This window comes from Gymnoscopelus microlampas (genome assembly GCF_963454915.1).
Source record: "Gymnoscopelus microlampas genome assembly, chromosome: 4".
Lineage (NCBI taxonomy): Eukaryota > Metazoa > Chordata > Actinopteri > Myctophiformes > Myctophidae > Gymnoscopelus > Gymnoscopelus microlampas.
In genome coordinates, this window is record NC_139941.1 from 4,012,578 (window position 1) to 4,032,328 (window position 19,751).

The window sequence follows — 19,751 nt, forward strand, 5'->3', positions numbered from 1 at the left end:
CCCTGTTACTGAACAAACATTCTATGGCAATGGTTCTCAAACTTTAAAAAATGGTAAAAAAATTGCAGATGTACAAGTTCACAGTGTGGCACGAAGTGAAGTGCTGTGAGCGCCAACGAATAAATGATGGATAAAGTGGTTAAAATGACCCCACTTTGAGAACCACTGCTCTATAGGAATGATTACTATCACAACATAGAGATTTAGGATTAATACAAAAACACTTCTCACTATGTCAGTCACACCCTAACAGCAGAACAAACTGGTTCAGGGGCGGAGTGGCTTGTCTGGCTCTTTTGAACCGCACTGTGAAACTTATTTCACAGGTTCTGGATGTGTTTCCTTTTATGCTACGGCTCTGTATCACATAAGGTGCTCAGAACCTAATTTGGGTTCTGCTTTGATGGGGGTACTAGCGTGAGTTAGGGGAACTCAGAACTCATACTTAATTAAATGAATAAACGTAAAAATAAAATAAAATCCCAAATTTAAAATAGCTGTGTGTGTGTGTGTATGTGTGTGTGTGTGTGTGTGTGTGTGTGTGTGTGTGTGTGTGTGTGTGTGTGTGTGTGTGTGTGTGTGTGTGTGTGTGTGTGTGTGTGTGTGTGTGTGTGCGCGCGCGTGTAATACACATAAACTAAAGCCCTCACATAACTTCATGCGTTCTGTACAGTTTCAGGCCATGGCAGATTCTTGGTTACACTTCGTAGTGAAAAAAAACAACAACAACAGCACAAAAAGCTATCTATCTTTCTGGATGAAGTGTCTTTCTGGAATGAAGCTCTCAGCTAGATATGATGGCCACTTCACATCCAATGGAAGTTTCCAGTAGCGGGCTTATATGCCCTGACATGAATTGCCTTTCTTTAAAGGTAATTACGGCCCCTCCGCTCGAAGGCACAAGCACCGCTCCTCCGGAGGCTAAAGTGGGCCTCCCCCCCCCCCCCCTACACTCCCAGGCACGTAAGACAATAAGCCCCCATCGACCTCAAATCCACAGGCCCAATTCTGAGATATTTAACTTTTTTAACTCTATTGGACTGCCACTTCATTACGATGGATTTTATAGCAAAGACATCAAATTGTGCAGAGGACTAAGCGCCGGGGCGCTGCTATAACTTATTGAATTTCCTGCCTGCAATTACATCAGCAAACGGCTCCTCTATTTACCTGTGTAGACAACTCCATTTATTTCTATTGACATGTTGATGCTGCTAATGCCGTTGGTAGACAGGTTCAATGCGGTCTCTTGTCTGTCATCTGTCAAGAGGGGAGGCAGAGAGCGAAAGAGAGAAAAACTCAATACCAGGCATTTAGAAAAGGAACACAAGAAGCAAGAGGGGAGCTCCGCGCGGAGTATTGGCGATAACTCAAAGAATGACAGGATAAGGAGCAGTTTATTAAAGAGTTCTGGGGGTAGAAAGAACTGTCAAAAAGATGTTACGGCCATTTGTACGCGTCCGTTATCGCTCGCCGTCTCGTGTCACGCGGGCCGAGTCCCTATCGCGCCGCGCAGTCGAGTGTCTCCGGGGGAACTTTTGACGGCTCGCTCTCGAAGAATCAAATCGGAATCGGACTGTAACAGAATGTGGAACACGACGCGGGCGGCGGCAGGGTGATTTTTGCCAACAAAGGGCGGCCAGCAACCTTGCCATCTCCATATTTCTATTGTATTTTTATTTGTGTAAATGAATGCCCGCCTAGTTGGTCATACAACGGTGTCGTGAAAAAAATATGAAAATTGGTCACAAATTGGTCACAATGTTCGAGCTTGTAGATCTGCTATTTTTTCTACTTTTTAATTATATTTTTTTAATGAAAGTGGTGTGTCTGTGGGTTTTACGGTTTTACTGAACAAACGAAAAGTATCAACACGAGCGTGTGTCTAAATAATAACTACATTGGAACACAGGTTCATTTTTTTCCTCCTCCATTTCCTGAAAAGCAACAGTTTTGGACATACAGTACAGTACGGGGTTTCAGACGCTGCAAACGCGCTCGTTCACGCGCGCCAAACCACTGCCACGGACACAGAGAGAGAGAGAAGGCAAAGGCGGGCATTCTCGCGTCTGGGGAAGAAGAGCGCAGACAAATAATAGTGTTTCGGGGGAGGGTGGCGCTAATCTTTAAATGACAGTGTTTACGCGTGATGGAGAGAGCCAGACGGGCCAGTGTGTGAATTAACCCGGGAAAGATTCTCACTCATTTTCCCATCAAGTATTAAGTGCAAAGCCAGCTATTATGACTAATATGAGAGGTGCAGTGATGCAGACAGAAATGATATCACACATGGGCAGATCGGGCTCTCATTCTTCCTTTAACCTCTATCATTAGGTAATGTGTGACTTATGGCTTCGGCGCAAAGCCTCGTCTCTCTGCACCTATCAAACCGCACCGGGAAGACAGCAACATTTTTACTCATGACACCCGCTTATTTTGCCCCTGGCCGCGAAAACGCTATTTCTTCATAACATCTCGCAGCTTTTTTTTGAGTCCCCCCCCCCCACACTTTTGAAATTGCACATCATGATGTGATGAATTGCGTCTGTATTAGTTGGCCTGGGCATCGCGCTGTGATGCTGGATAACCACCCATCATCTTTAAAAAATATATACCATATTGTTGAAATACTGCCCACCGAGCCGGACGCTATTTCACTATGATGGATGTTGATGAAAAACATTAAAGTACACATAAGACATGTATCGCGTTTATTTACATCAATGGAATTAACTACTTAAAGGGGTATTTCACTTTAAAACACTTCTGGGGTAATCTTAACGCCTACTCAGGCTTTTGTGAGCACCCCAGGCAGTTTTTAGGTTGCTTGATTCAGTATTTAGATATTTGATGTTCATTTGATCTGACACGCCCCCTTCCTATATAAACCAATTGCATATACTAAATTATATATACTTCGTTGTATGACGGATGGGGGGAAATGGTATCCACAAGCTCCCAACGCGTCGCAGCTTGTAGAACGGCTATTGTCACCATTTTAGATTCAGCTATAATGACTTTATTATTTTTGACTGGTTTCCAATTTGAATGTGTTTGGTCATGTCTACATGTTCATGGATTATGGAACTTTTTTTTACCATAGGGATGTTAATGATGAACTACTTAACCGTTGACAATAATTCGTAATAAGAGTACATTCATTATTTATTTTTATTTGTATTTGTTTTCATTAGAAAGTCAGACTGCTATTTGCTGAACAATTATACGTTACATATTTTTCAAGTATATGCTATAGTGCTATAGCACATGTAGAAATAAAGCTCCTTTCTTATGGAAGACAGCATTTGTTGCGTTTTTTATGGATCACAGCAGACATTCAGCCATTGTAAATAGTGCATTTCCTTGATTTGATTTGATATTGATTAATGATTAGTTAATCGACAACGAGTTTCAATTGCAATTATAACAAAAATGGACATCCCTATTTTCAACCGATAATGTGATGAGTAGTCTGATGAATTGATGACTGTATGGCAATTAACGTTTATAATATTCCTATGCATTTTACTTTACTTTTTAACTTTTATCATTTTGTCTTATTTTAACGTAATGGTAATGCAGTATAGGTAACGTAACGATAACAATAACGATAAAGATAAAGATAACAACAATAAGGATAACGGTATGATAATGTAATCATAACAATAACATTAATGATAACAGCAATGATAGCGATAACAATAACAATAACGATAACGATAACGATAACGATAACGATAACGATAACGATACTGATAGTGATAACGATAGCTATGACGATAGCGATAACGATACTGATAGTGATAGTGATAGTGATAACGATACAGATAACGATAACGATAACGATAACAACAACAATAATGATAACGATAACGATACTGATAGTGATAGTGATAGTGATAACGATAGCTATGACGATAGCGATAGCTATAGTGATAACGATACCGATAACGATAACGACAACAATAATGATAACGATAACGATACTGATAGCGATAGTGATAACAATAGCGATGACAATAGCAATAGTGATTAACGCTAACGCTAATGATAACAATAATGATAAGTAGCGATAGCGCCCGGCGGTATACCTCTGTTGTTGAGCTTGATGTTCATGGGCAGCTGCGTGGCCATGGCCTGCAGCAGGTTGTGCTGCAGAGCGTGTTGCATCAGCCGCTGCTGCTCCTCGGCCAGGATCATCATCTTCTTCTCCGGCGGCTCGCCGCTCTCCAGCTTCTCCCGGAGCTGCTCCAGAGCGGCCGCCTGCATGGCGGCGGCGGCCTGGGCCTGGGCCGCCACGGCCTGGGCGGCCGCCGCGTGGTGCCCGCCCAGAGACATGGGCATGCCCATGCGGCCCGGCAGACAGCTGGCCATCATGGTTTCCTCTGGTGGTAGGGAGGAAAACGGAAAGTGGACGTTACATGAGGGCCTGTGGTTAGGATTGTCATGATCGTGACCAGCGGTGTAAAGTAACTAAGTACATCTACTCAAGTACTGTACTTAAGTACAATTTTGAGGGATTTTGACTTTACTGGAGTATTTCCCATTTTCTGTACTTTTACTTCTACTCCACTACATATCAGAGGCAAATATTGTACTTTTACTCCACTACAATTATTTGATAACTTTAGTAACTAGTTACTTTGCAGATATAAATGATTACATTATAAAACATACATTAACCACTTTAGCCCTATTCTATACCTATGGTATTTGAAAATAGCCGATCTACAAGCTCACAACGTGTCGCATCGCGACGCGTTGTGAGCTTGTAGATCTGCTAGTTTCAAACATTTGAGTATTTTTACTTTTTTACTCAAGTAACATTTTGAACACAGGCTATTACTTGTAACAGAGTATTGTATCGTAAATTAATGCCCTACTTGATCATACTACAGCGTCACACAAAAGTCGAGCGTCTATACAAACACAATCGGCCCGTGTTGATGGCGTGGTTCTGCAACCTAGCTATCTATAAGAGGGTCAGCCCGTGTGTCTGTTTGTTAGTGTGTCTGTGTAATAGGCCACAGACATACTGCAACTAATTTCTTTATCACTTTTTTTAGATATTTATTTCTTAAATGAAACTTTTTCCTGAGGCAACATGCCCCCCGTTCAAAGAGAGATCGGTGTCTTCGCTATGCCTAATTACTCCGTCACTAAAACATTGTCGACAAAAAGATGATGTTCGCCTCAGCTTAGGAACGTCCCGATTGTCAAATCTCAGCTGGTAATATATAGCCTGATGAATCACTTAGAAATGGCACAATGCCCCCCCTCCGTTGTGTTATTGTTTCCCCCCACCCACCCCCCCATACATTCCACAGTATGGCGTGACACAGGGAACATGGACAGCGCTCTCCTCAGCATTTGGAGGAAGTTCCTGCCAAGATGTTTCCTCTTTGGGAGCGTTGACCACACTGCGTGCCCACAGCCTTTACACCAGGATGAGCTGAGTACATAAGACCCCGTAATAACGGTTGTGAAACTGTTTCAACTCCGCCGACTTCTCCCTTCATGAGGCCGGGGGCCTGATCATGCAAAAAAACTTGACGGGCTGAGTTATACCCGGTTTGCAGCCTCGTGCTGCGTGGCCGAAAATAGCCGATCTACAAGCTCGTAGCTTATGTAGATCGGCTATTTTTGGCGCGGGACACGGTGCGTGACCAATCTGGCTTAAAATGACTCCGAAAGATGCGCATGGCAAATCACGTTTTTTTTTTTTGATGCCGTGACTTATTTACAAAAAAAGGGAAACTGGCATCATGCTAAGCAAGCGTGGGCATAAAACTCGACCCACGTTGTGGTTTTGTGTGCGTGTCGTGTGTGTGTGTGTGTGTGTGTGTGTGTGTGTGTGTGTGTGTGTGTGTGTGTGTGTGTGTGTGTGTGTGTGTGTGTGTGTGTGTGTGTGTGTGTGTGTGTGTGTGTGTGTGTGTGTGTGGGTGCCATTGTGTCGTTTTGTGTGTTTTTTGTGTGTGTCGTCGTTCACGAGTTTATGACTGCCGATGAGATCAGCGCTGGAATCGACTCGTCAACATCACACAGCTCTATATATATATAATCCCACAATGTTCCACATATTTCAAAATATTTCAGGATTGTTTTTTTAAATAGACGATAATATATCGGCCCCTTCTTCTTCTTCCCTTTGTCTTATGACAGAAATGATGGAGCTTGCACGAAAACAAATTTCACCCTCTGTTTTACAACCTGTAAACCTGCGATGTGACAATAAAGTCGGTTCTGATTCTGATTCTATTGAAAATATATGAACATTTTTCAACATGGAAACGATTATGTGTGTAGTTTTTAGATTTCTTTGGCTATTCAAAAATAGCAGATATACAAGCTCATATGAGCTTGTAGGTCTGCTATTTTTGGGGGGAAATCGTGAAGATTTGTGTTTTAAAGCGAACATTTTCAACTCCGATCTGTGCTTCTGTTTATTTATTTTTTTACTCACAGGTTGAAATTTCATTGTAGGCCTCGTTCGCCACGACACATTTCATTGTAGCACCACCGGAAACGGAATTATCCGGGATCCGGAAATTCCGGATCCCATCCGCTTCCACTCTAAAGCGGAAACAAAATCTCCATTTTCTCCGTTGTTGTCTTTCTCCTCGCTGACCGCTGTTTAGCGTTCACCACTGTAGCTTCAAGAAGGCGGATCGCAAATCGAAACGGTTTTCACTGGGTGCCTCACACAGATCCCCTGTGTGTTTACAAACAGTTGAGCGCGCGATTTGAACGGATTTAGCGAGGTCTGTGGCGACGTGAAAAAAAACAAAAAAACAACAATAAAACGCTGGCACCGGTGAGTACATTATGAGATTGAACTCCGGCGTGGAATGTGTTAAAGGGTTAATAGTGACGACGGGCCAAGTCGCTACATAGCTACTACCGCTCACCTTTCTTGATGACGGGGCTCTGGGCCATGTGCCCCCCCCCGTTGTGCGTGGGCATGGGCAGGTGGGCCATGTGGTGGTGGGACATCTTGGGGGAGGAGAGGAGCGTGGGGGTCCCGACGGGGGAGTAGTTGAAGATGGCCGAGCCGTAGCTCTGCCGGCGGCCCTCGCGCCGGTTGCTGTCGATAGCTGCCTGGAGCTCGCCGGGGGAACTGAGGCCCCGCTTTTCACATTCGTACGGGTAGAGGTACTTCATATACCTGCGGGGACAGGGGATTCACGTCATATTTTGTTACACAACGTCACAGGGAAAGTAACTAAGTACATTTACTCAAGTACTGAGCTTAAGTGCAATTTTGAGGTATTCGAGCTTTACTCGAGTATTTCCAATTTCCGCTTTGTTTGCTTCTACTCCACTACATCTCAGAGGCAAATATTGTACTTTTGCTCCACTATTATTTGAAAACTTTAGTTACTTACAGTAGTAGATTTTGATTATTATTGCAAAACATACATTAACCACTTCAGTCCTATATACAGTATATTTCGGCCATTTAAAAATAGCCGATCTACAACCTCTTGTAGATCTGCTATTTTCAAGTGATTTTTTTCAAGTACATTTTGAATTCCGGACTTTTACTTGTAACAGAGTATTTCTATATTGCAGTATTGATACTTTTATTTAAGTAAAAAGTTTGAGTACTTTTTTCCACCACTGACAGACAGACAGACAGACAGACAGACAGACAGACAGACAGACAGACAGACAGACAGACAGACAGACATGTATTTAAATGACACCAAACGCACTCTCCCAACTTCCAACCGAATAGGAACGTGTATATATATATAGGCTTCAACATAAAGGAGTCTACATTTTGTTGCTGTATACGTCCAAAACCGTTCCTTTTGTATTACTTTAATAACATTTTTAAATACTGAAAATAGCAGATTTTACAAGCCTTATTTACGTGTCGCATCGGGACGTGCTGTGAGCTTGTAGATCTGGTACTTTTTGACAAACAGTTTGACAAACTGAGTCAGATTTTTTCATACGGGCCTTTAACCCATTAAGACCTGTCACTTTATATTTCTTTGGCTATTCAAAAATAGCAGATATACAAGCTCATAGCGCGGCACCGAGTGCCGCGCTATGAACTTGTAGATCTGCTATTTTTGGAAAAATCTTGAAACATTTCTTCTTTTTTTTTTTCAAAAAAGGATTTAGAAAACATTTTTAAGAATCGCTTCACGTCTTAATGGGTTAACTTGTAACAGAGTATTTCTATACTATGTGTGATTTCCTACAACAATCTGAGTTGTTCCTCCAGTACTGACATATTCAGTCAGTAGATTTGTTGCTAATCGGGTATGATGTGTGAGCTCTCCAGGTTGGCGTGTGAGAGTGTTTCTCCAGCGTCATGGTAAAGATGGCTGGATGGGGTTTGGATGTGTCATGTGGCAACATGCTGCCATCTATCAACTGCATGACAACATGGATCCAAAGCCCATGCGCCTCTATAATGCCATAATTATCATGAATCACGCTGCAATCCACCGCACAAACACCGTCTTTGCACAAAATAAATGTTATTGTGTTTAATGAGCGTGTGTGTGGACAGTCATAATCAAAGGTCAGCCCTTATTTTTATATTCATTTTTTAAAAAAAAGAAAAAAGAAGAAGATGGGAGAGTCTAACCCTGGAGTTGATGGGACCAGAGTGTTACACTGAGTGCGTGTGTGTGTGTGTGTGTGTGTGTGTGTGTGTGTGTGTGTGTGTGTGTGTGTGTGTGTGTGTGTGTGTGTGTGTGTGTGTGTGTGTGTCTGTGTCTGTGTCTGTGTCTGTGTGTGTGTGTGTGTGTGTGTGTGTGTGTGTGTGTGTGTGCACGTGTTATACTTGAAAAAGACCGAAAGGGAATCTGCTGTTTGTCACAAATAAAAAACTTGGAGCATTCAAAAGTGAGTTGCGAGTCCCCGCTTGTTTTCCTGATTCTGCTCTTACAGTTTGGCTCAGCACCAAGAGACAGAGGATGTGCGTATTTGTCCTTAGAATTTGTGTGAGTGTGCGTGCGTGCGTGCGGGCTTGCGTGCGTGTGTGAGACTCTTGGTGTTACTCTCTTGGTGCTGAGCCAAACTGTAAGTACAGAATCATGAAAACAGCCGAAGATCTGAAGATCTGCTATTTATTTATTTTTTTATCATGTGTGCAAATCTATAAACAGTGGTTCTCAAACTTTTTCATGTCTAGGACCACCCAAAATGATAATGCATTTGGCCACGGACCCCCATCTGAAAATATGTTGTTCCAGGAACCCCCAGAAGCAAAGATTTGAGTTTTTCGCTTTAGAAAGTATCTTATCGTATATATATACAATTTGAATCCTGCGCCATGTCGGTTGTCAGTATGTTTGTCAGTATGTTGTATGTACGTTGCATCACTCCGAATATGGACACAACGCCAGTGTGACGTAATCTCACGACAGCATGACATCACGCATGACATCACATCCTACTGTACCTATAAATTCTAGGATGCCGTCAGATCGCACCAGTTCGACGGCTTCCATAGTGGGTTTTGGTCATTGGAGAGGTGATGCACGTAACCTCTTTCTGAAAGTTCGGGCCGCGTAGTATATTTATACTTACAGTATATACAAAAAAATCTTGTTTCTCTCACAAAATCTGGCACACGCCAGGTTCTGTGAGAGAAACAAGCAACCGGCGTCATGTCTCAAGGGGTCTGCAGAATGGACAACAGGGGCAGATCTGGAAATTATTCAACGTTACTTTGTATGTTGGTGAGTGATTAAGCGACACATCAAACATACAACCTAAAATGACCGGAACTCTCCTTTAATGCAGTGTTGTGGTACTCAGGCGTTTTTACTCACTGTGTTCGTAGGGTGAAAGCTGCACTGGTGATTGAGGTAGGGAGGTTGAGGCCTTTGGTGATCTCTCGCCATATTTTCTTATTGATGACTTCCACTAATCCGCCTTTCTCTGTGACCAGCCTGTAGAGCATGTACAGATCTAACACCTGCTTGGCCATGATAGGAATCCGATTCACCGGAGTCCCTGCAGGAAAAAAAAAAGCCAAAACACAATATCCACAATCAATTCCATTACCGCTCCTGGTTCCTGGTTCCATCGACGCCTTTCCCCCCAACGCGCCCTAGCTTATAAGACCAATCTATCTACAGCCAGTCAAATGCTTTGACAGCTCTGTTAGGGGCCAAATAAGGGAAATATCTTCTTTTTTTGTTGTTGTCCAGACTGTCCACACTTTCACTATGAGTCAAACTTTACGAAATGCTGATCTTAAAGCGATAGTTCACCCCCAAAATGACCTTTTTTCTATCGATTAGTCACCCCATGGAGACTGGAGACCCCATGAAAACAAAAATATTTTTTTGTTTTTGTCGCATTCCTAAGCCAATAATTTGATGACCGGCAGCGGTTACGGTAGGAGACACAAAGAGTCCTTTGTGTCTCCTACCGGAACCTCTGCCTACCCGGTCCGCCGGTCGTCAAATTATTGGCTTAGGAATGCGACAAAAACTAAAACAATATCCATTAATTCAAGTTTCCATGGGGTGACTACTCGATAGAAAATAAATATTTTTTGGGTGAACTATCCCTTTAAGGAATAATTAACCACTTTCAACCTGGTGTCCCTATTTTGGGCATGTCATAGTAAACAAATAAGTAAATAAGTAAATAAGTAAAGCATTACAGCATTAAAACATTAAAACATTAAAACATTAAATAAATGAATAAACTAGTGAATGAATGAAAATAAGTAAAACAATTCAACTTTTCTTTTTTTTGTAAGAAATAGACACATTATACATTGTGTCGGGCTGTCCAAAACTGTTCCAATTCCAGGAAATGGAACAAAGAACCTGTGTGTGGATCCAATGTAGTTATTATAAGTCAAATAGTCAAAAGCTCGTTAACACTTTTCATTCGTTCAATATTAATCAAAACCCACAGACGCGCATAACCACTTTCTGTTTTTCTTTTTTAAATAGCGAAACTAGCTGATCTGCAAGCTCATAACAAGCCGCGTTATGAGCTTGTAGATCAGCTATTTCGCTCATTTTATGTGACAGTCTTGTACAACTAAAGAAGGGCATTAATTGACAAAAAAAAAAAAGAAAGACATAAAAAGTTGAAATATGGAGATACAGGGTTTCTGCCCGACAGCAACGATAATTAAGTGACAAATAAAATAATTCTTGACTGTTGATACTTTAATTAAAAAACTGCAAAAAAGAGGTGAAAAAAACTGAATATAAAGTGCTATAAGACTTTAAACTTGCTTACAACTTTAGTTAAACTGCCCGGCCAATGAGAGGTCATTCTCCATTTGTTCTACTCACCGCGCACGCACACACACACGCACACACGCACACACACACGCACACGCACACGCACACACACACCCACACACACACGCACACGCACACACACACACACACACGCACACACACACATGCACACATACACGTGCACACACACGCCCGGCCCGGCAAACCGGGGGCTCTTAATTAGCAGAATAAAAGCGGCTCCCGGATAATAATTTGTACTCCCGCGATTTAATGTAAAGGCAATAAAGAGTGAGGGGGGAACGGACGGACGGACGGGCGGCCGGGGGTCCTTTGTGCTGCCGATCCGCTAGTGGCTTGACCCCGAGATAATTAACCTGCATTTTGCTGATAGAGGTCCATTGTGCAGCCATTGGATTTACCATAATAGCGATCGATGGCAGAGGCTAGAGAAATATAGTGCAAACAACTGCACCGGGGTCTATACAGTGGAGGAGGGGGGGGACGGTTGTGAAGTATCGTCTGAGATGCTAAAAACACATCAATTAACCGCGGTAATTACGGCTTCATTCGAGGAGGAGAGACACTATTAAAACAAAAAGATTTACCCGCACATTCCCCCATTTTGGAAGACAATGCCGGCATTATATCTAAAAGTCGCACACACACACACACACACGCACACGCACACACACACACACACACACACACACACACACACACACACACACACACACACACACACACACACACACACACACACACGCACACGCCCCAGGTTATACTGCTGAATCCTGAGTGTTAATGTGACCCTGAGAGTGTACAAATGGAACCCTCTGAGAGTGTGCAGGCCTGTAAGGCAGGGATATTCAACTAGATTAGGCAGGGGGCCACAATTGTAAAATGACTTGAAGTCGGGGGCCACAAGACCGTGACAACAAAACCGTAATGGACACATTATGTCCATTATGGTAAGCTTAGCATCATCATCTTCTTCAGTTTCTGCAGGCTCCTCCTCTTCGTCTTCCTCCTCCTCCTCTTCATCCTCTTCCTCCTCACCCTCTTCGGCGTCTGCGTCAGTGTCTTGTTCCTTGTTTTTCTCCTCCTCTTCTTTTCGTTTCAGGTCATCTTGTTCCTCCTTCATACTGCATTCATGCATTTTGATGTTTGATAGGGGTTCAGCCTGTGCACAGGCTTAGATTTTGATATAAAGAAAATATGAAGTAGATATTTCAGTATGTTCTGTTCATGGAACCGTCTTTGTGTGAAAATAATTGGAGGCAGGCTGGCAAGGTGTTCGTATAAGTTTTTTTCATTTAGTTTTGAGCACCCGGGTGATAAGAGCACAAGCTCTTATGGTGTGTTTGAAGAGGAAGAAGATGGAGAAGCTGGAAGATGGCCAAAATCCACACTAAACTAACACATACAAGCTAATGGATGCATAAGGTCACCAAAGTCTTTGGTGTAATTAACAACATCCACTCAAAACTCAGAAATAGTTACAAATGGATGGTTTGTGATGTATGAACGGCACTCAAAACCCCTGTTGTGCTCTTTTATGTTGACCTGCCACTGATGTAGCTTTTGCCAAGCTAGCTCTGCTACCCGTCTACATGGTGAAAAAAAAAAACTGAACTGAACTGAGAGCTACATTATTCTGAAAGTAGTAAGAAGTAGGGAAGTAGAAGTAGACAACATTTCTGGCTGTTTCGTTTCTTAATTATACTATGAAAAGGTCTTTATACTTTTACTTGATACATATTTTAACACCAGGTGCTTTTCTTAAGTACATATGAGGTGAGCTACTTTAACTCTTTGACCCAAGTGATTTTCTTTTGGGTGACTTACGCACCAAAGATTACATTTACCCGCATTTGCAGTGTCTTGACTGCAAATGCAAGTACTGGTACTGTAGGTGTTAATTTGGGACCCTGAGACCCACTAACATTCCTCCATTCAACAGTTTATATATTTTATTCTAATCTGTTAATGGTTGATTAACCATTAACAAGCTTCGGTTAATCGTTATGAAAAACAATCAAAATGGTCATCCTGTGCAAACAACCATCTAGTAAAAATTCTTTGCATTTAATTTTACATTGGAACATGGAATATGTTTCAGGGGCCACAAGAAAGCTCAGCTAGGGCCGGATTTGTCCCGCAGGCCGCCAGTTGAATATCACTGCTGTAAGGGGTCCATTTGGAAGGAACCAAATGCACCTGTAACTCTGGGAATTTAAGGGATAGTTCACTCCCAAAATGACTTTTTTTTCCCTATCGATTAGTCACCCCATATTTTTTTTTGTTTTTTTTGTCGCATTCCTTAGCCAATAATTTGATGACCGGCAGCCGTTCCGGTAGGAGACACAAAGGGTCTCCTTTGTGTCTCCTCCCGGAACCGCTGCCTACCGGTCCGCTGGTCCTCAAAATAATTATTGGCTTAGGAATGTGACAAAAACAAAAACATATCCATTCATTCAAGTCTCCATGGGTTAGGGTTTGGGTCCACTTTGGGTGAACTATTCCTTTAATTGATGAATTCATTAATGCTGGTAAGTGCGACTTCATTCGGAGGAGAGACACTATTAATACAAAACAGAGATGTAGGCGCCCTTTGGAAGACAATGCTGCCAGACTAATGTCAGACACGTCACACCCACCCAGGTACATTTAAGAAATCATGAGTGTTCATTTGTGGACAAATGTAATGAAAAAATACAAAAATTAAGAGTATGTTAGACCTGAAGCCATTTCTACAAATGTCTTCCGATTCCCAACACTATATCAGTGGTGCTTAAAGTTTTTCATGTCAAGGACCCCCAAAATGATATGTGTTTGGTTGCGAACCCCCATCTTGTTCCAGGGAACCCCAGAAGCAAAGATTTGAGTAAAAAAAAATCGCTTTAAAACGATATATATATTCAAGATTTGCACACATTTTCACGATTTTTCAAAAATAGCAGATCTACAAGCTCATAGCGCGGCACTCGGTGCCGCGCTATGAGCTTGTAGATCTGCTATTTTTGAATAGCCAAAGTTGTAAAACAATGCTTTTTTTTTAGCTCAAATCAAAAAGCAGGAGAGCCACCGGGTTTGAATCCCATGTAGAACATAACAGCTATGGATGGATTGATGCGTTCACCACTTGAACCCCATATACTTCATCGACCGGAGGCCCCCCAGGGGTCCATACTAGGCCTCCTCCTTTTCTTTCCCCTCTACGCCAAACCTCTTCGCATTGTCGTGATGTGTTGTGAGCTTGTAGATCTGTTATTTTGGCTGAATGTTTGCCTTGGAATAGGGATTTCCAGGGACACAGCTACACTCACACACACACACTCACATTACTGCAGTGGTGGCAAAGTAACTAAGTACATGTACTCAAGTACTGTACTTGAGCTAGTTTACTTGAGCCTTTCCAATGTTCAATACTTTTACTTCTACTCCACTACCTCTCAGAGGCAAATATTATACTTTCACTCCGCTACAATTACTTGACCACTTTAGTTACACGTTACTTATTGGATTACAAAACATACGTACTCAACTTCAGCCCTTATAACTTTGGCTATTTGAAAATAGCCGACCTACAAGATCACAGCGCGTCCTATGCTTGTAGATCTGCTATTTTCAATAGACTTACATTTGAAAACATGTCAAATGGGACATTCTGCAAAATGACTACTTTTACTTTTGGTAATCTAAGTATGTTTTGATGCCAATACTTTTGTATTTTTACTGAAGTACATTTTGGATACAGGACTTTTAATTGTAACAGAAGTATTCTGTTGCAGCGCAGTATAGCCTCCATCAGTGGTTCTCAGTCAAGTCAAGGACCCTCAAATTGATATGCATTTGATGGCGGACCCCCATCTGAAAATGTTTTGTGCCAGGGACCCCCAGAGGAGAAGATTATTTAAAATGAGGGACACAAAACTAGCCAAAATAGTCGATCTACAAGATCGACAATTCAGCTTGTACATGAATACAGGTGTATATTGAGATTTCTTAACATCAGCATGTTGCACAAAATCTAATCTTGCTTTCATCCACTTTTAACCTGGCATCACTATCATTATATTGTCTAGAACAGGGGTTCTCGACCTTTTCAGGCCACGACCCCCAAAATAATGATATTATTTCCCGCGACCCCCCGCATGCACGCGCGTGCATGCGGGGGGTCCCGTTCGCGCGTGCGCACATTTTTTGTGCGGGTCTGGGCGGATTGGGTTTGTTTTTTTTTCGTTTTTTGGTTACTTTATTTCGGTTTTAGGGTTAGGGTTAGGGTTAGGTTATTTAATTATAATAGGTTATTTGATAATTATTTATTATATTACATTAAAAATGTTTTCCTAATGTTAATAATTAAATATTTTTATCTTGAATTTAGTAAATTAACTGATAAAACATGAATTAATAATAACATTAAAAATATTTTGTAAAAAAAAAGAAAAAACTTTTTTTTTTCTTTTTTTCACATTAACCAAAAAATCTGGTGACCCCCCCAAATTATTTGGCGACCCCCAGGTTGAGAACCACTGGTCTAGAATAGTCATAAATATAGCTATACAGTGTGTGAGTGGTCACACATGTGAGGGGTCTCATCTTTACTCAGATGTAAGAAGAGGGCTCTCCGAGGGGGTGAAACACTCATCTACACCTCATCCACAGTGTTTGTAATGCACAAACTGCTAAGGTGTGGGGAGGATCCATACAACAATTATTTTGTGCGATGCACAATAGGCCCACCAAACGAGCATGGAGGCAATAAATAAAACACTAGACCCAATGGGTTTTGTCTGGGCAGGATCTGAACGCCACGACAAGCCTCTTAAAAGCAGATTTATGTGCTTTCGATAGCCGGCCCCGTGATGTATTTGTCTCGGCGATGGCCTGAAAGAGATATCAAGAATAAAAGAGTGAGGACAGCCGGCTTTTGTCAGCACAAACTATCTGATCACGCCATTGGTCATTATGACAATGAGCAATGTGTGTGTGTGTGTGTGTGTGTGTGTGTGTGTGTGTGTGTGCGTGTGTGTGTGTGTGTGTGTGTGTGTGTGTGTGTGTGTGTGTGTGTGTGTGTGTGTGTGTGTGTGTGTGTGTGTGTGTGTGTGTGTGTGTGTGTGTGTGAGCGAGAGAGAGAGCGAGAGAGAGAGAGAGAGAGAGAGAGAGAGAGAGAGAGAGAGAGAGAGAGAGAGAGAGAGACCGTTGCTGAGGTGGAATTTACTCAAGTACCGTACTTACAGTTAGTGTAATTGTGACATACTTTTACTTTATACAGTATTTCCATCTTTCGATATTTTATACAGTACTTCTACTCCACTACATCTCAGAGGCAAATATAGTATTTGTTTTACTCCACTACAGTTATTTGAAAACCTTAGTTACTCTGCCGATTTAGATTAATCATTACAAAACATACAGTCCATTAAACACAATACATACTATTCATACTATTCGAAAGTAGCTGATCTACCAGCTCATAACATGGCGCGTTATGAGCCTGTAGATTGGCTACTTTTGAAACAGTTGAAACAAAATCTGTGAAAAAAATGGCCTGTATTCCAAGCAAGAGTATTGGCGCCAAAATGTACTTAAAATGGTAAATGGTGCATTTATATAGCACTTTTATCCAAAGCGCTTTACATAGATTGTGCATTGCATTCACCCATACATTCACGGCGGAGGAAACCATGCAAGGCACCAACCTGCTCATCAGGAGCAATAGGCTCTATTCACAGCAGCCATATTATGAAGACATTCACAGGTGTTACCAATGATACTAATGAAGGCTCTGTTCCATTCTGGTCAAACAGATGGGTGCTGATATTGTGCATAACACTCTGTTACACCAGTGGGTCTACAGTTGGGGTCCAGGGACCCTCATGGGCTTCCAGATGGCCCCTTACAGGTGTGTAACAATTGTGCTGCCCGTTAGTGGCTTAACCCATTAAGACCTGGAACGCATCTGTGTCACTTTAGATTTCTTTGGCTATTCAAAAATAGCAGATATACGGGACCCTTACGGGTCCATTTGGTTCCATTTGTACACTCTCAGAGTTATGGGGGTTGTAGAAACCACTGTGCTACACTAAATGGAACAGAGCCTGCATTAGTATCATTGGTAACACCTGTGAATGTCTTCATATGGCTGCTGTGAATAGAGGGTTCACTCTACCCGGCCACTCTACCCCTGAGCCACTGCCGCCGTACTTATAATGCAAAGTACATTTTGACACCAATACTTTTGCTTCTAATACAAGCCTTTACGTGGGGTTGTTACTTTTACTTAAATAAAACATCTGAGGTATGGCCCGGACCGCTGGCCTAGCGGTCTGGGCACCTAGGCTCCAATGTAGCCTGACAGTGCATCGTGGGTTGGAGTGCCGTTCCCGACGATCTTTTACTGCATGTCTCTCCCCGTCGCTCTCTCCCTATTTCCTGTCCATCTCCACTACACATACTGTATATAAAGGCAGAAAAGCCCTAAAAAATATCTGTAAAATATCTAAAAACATCTGAGGTAGCTTACTTCTTCCACCACTGATCACTTACAGAATCTTCTGTCTAATCACTCAGCAGGTTAAAAAAAAAAAAACAGCAGGTAGTTAGTAATGTGTGCAGTAGTGGAGTAATCATGTTTCTGCTTGGCTTCATGGCTGATGCCTTCACTTTGCAGCTGCTAATGGGATTGGAATTTCTCCCCATTGACTCCGCAGCCTTCCGTTACGCCCGGCAAAATGAACGATTCACCAAGGCGTCGCGCGGGGGGGGGGGGGGGGGGGACAACTATTTATCTACGTTGCGCCTGTGTTCAAACTCCCCGGTGGCCGTGGAGGGGGGTGGGTGGGGGGGGGGTTTGGGTGGGTTAGGGTTGCAGGACTCAACCTTTTCAATCGCAAGGAAGGACCCCCTGTTTGAGCTGCATTAGGCCACGGATCCCCGTTTGATACCGTGTTTTGTGTCTTTACTACACTGAACATTTTTCATTTAACTCTTGGGGCCCTGTCTTCCAGACTCCGCAAATCAGAATCGACTTTATTGTCACATCCGTTTGTGGGTGAAATTCATTTTTGTGCGAGCTCCGACGTTTGTTGTTGTTTTCAAGAAGAGAACCAGAAAAAGAGGGCAGGGGGTAGTGTTCATTTTGACAGCTGATTTAGCCTTAGTCTTTTGAATAACAAACATTTAGTTTTAGTCCTATTTTAGCCATCTGACATTTTTTAGACTTAGTCTAGTTTTAGTCGACTTTTAGTCGAATATAAATATCTTAGTATTTTAGTCTTAGTCAACACAATTAACACTGGGGAGGGCAGGGAGAGGCTAGGATAAAAAGAAATCAAACGGTAAAAGAGAAACATGTTAGGCAAACATCTCGATATCTACACAAGTCCATGCCCATAGCATAATCCAGCAGGTTACGGTACATGATGAGGTTAAGGTGCATAAGGTTAGACATAAGGGTAGTGACACGTCGGTAGGTCCACATAGCAGCAGGTACTGTATGTACATGAGATCAGACATTAAGTGCCACTAACGGGCAGCGCAATTGTCATTGCTATTATCTTACGACCGCCGCGGTTGTCATTCTATATGATCACTATCACAATATAGAGCTTATTTGTAACAAATACTATATCACTACAAGACCCTTTAAATTAACTGAAGAGTGTCCAAAAGTAACCAAAAGGTATGATTTTGTACCATTTTCTTATGGATCTAAAGTGTACCATTTTCCATTTGTATGTGTTAATATGGTTAAAAGTGTCAGTGCCTCTCTGGCAGCCTGCAACAGTGTTTTGGTCTGGTGGGCTCCTTCTGGTATGTCAACAATATTAGATAGCAGGTTAACCTCGATACCCCAACCTTGGTTGCCCAGGAAACTGAGACATTCAAGCCATAACTTACGGCTGACGTGATGACGAAAGGCGTCACCCCACGATATGTGTATAATTACTCTGTATCTCTGTTTTAACGTCAGAAGAATATATCTGGAACCATGCATGTCCAACGCTTGTAAGATCTCTTCTCTGGAATAAACCCAAATACTATTATAACACGTTTCCTTCCTCCGTTTATTGATGTAATTAATTCTTATCTGACCGATAGATGTGGACCTAAAGCTATCAGGTCCATTTGCAGTTAAAATAATAAATCAACACGATCTATAAAACAAATCATTTTAAAGTAACTCTCACACTTCCCAACTTGACTGTGCAATGTGTATTTAAACGTATATGTTTACATATATTTCTAAAACAAACGCACAGGAAAAGTGGCGTTTCCTAAAGTCTCCGTCAGTCACGGAATTTTCATCAAACATTCTTCTCCGCTCGACGCTATACCTGATAACTTCTCTTTAAGTCAACAACATCCTCTCAAACCCTGTCACCTCGCCTTGAAAAAAAGAAAAGCGGCGAAAAAAAGAAAAGCCAAGGAAGGAAACTTAAGAGTACCCCCCCCCCCCCCACAAAGGAGTGGTGAAAAGTAACATTTACTCAAGTATTTCCATTTTTC

General features: G+C 42.1%; 1 protein-coding gene across 2 annotated transcripts in view; it reads right to left on the reverse strand.

The window, feature by feature from the left end:
• arid3c (AT rich interactive domain 3C (BRIGHT-like)) overlaps window positions 1–19,751 on the reverse strand; it is a 129,737-nt gene that overhangs the window by 6,732 nt on the left and 103,254 nt on the right. For both annotated transcript variants that reach the window (XM_084055851.1, XM_084055850.1), the window contains 4 exons: window positions 9,798–9,981; window positions 6,909–7,165; window positions 4,092–4,385; window positions 1,171–1,260 (listed from right to left, as the gene is read on the reverse strand). In XM_084055851.1, the coding sequence (XP_083911977.1) occupies window positions 1,171–1,260; window positions 4,092–4,385; window positions 6,909–7,165; window positions 9,798–9,981 (825 nt within the window). The remainder of the gene's footprint in view (window positions 1–1,170; window positions 1,261–4,091; window positions 4,386–6,908; window positions 7,166–9,797; window positions 9,982–19,751) is intronic.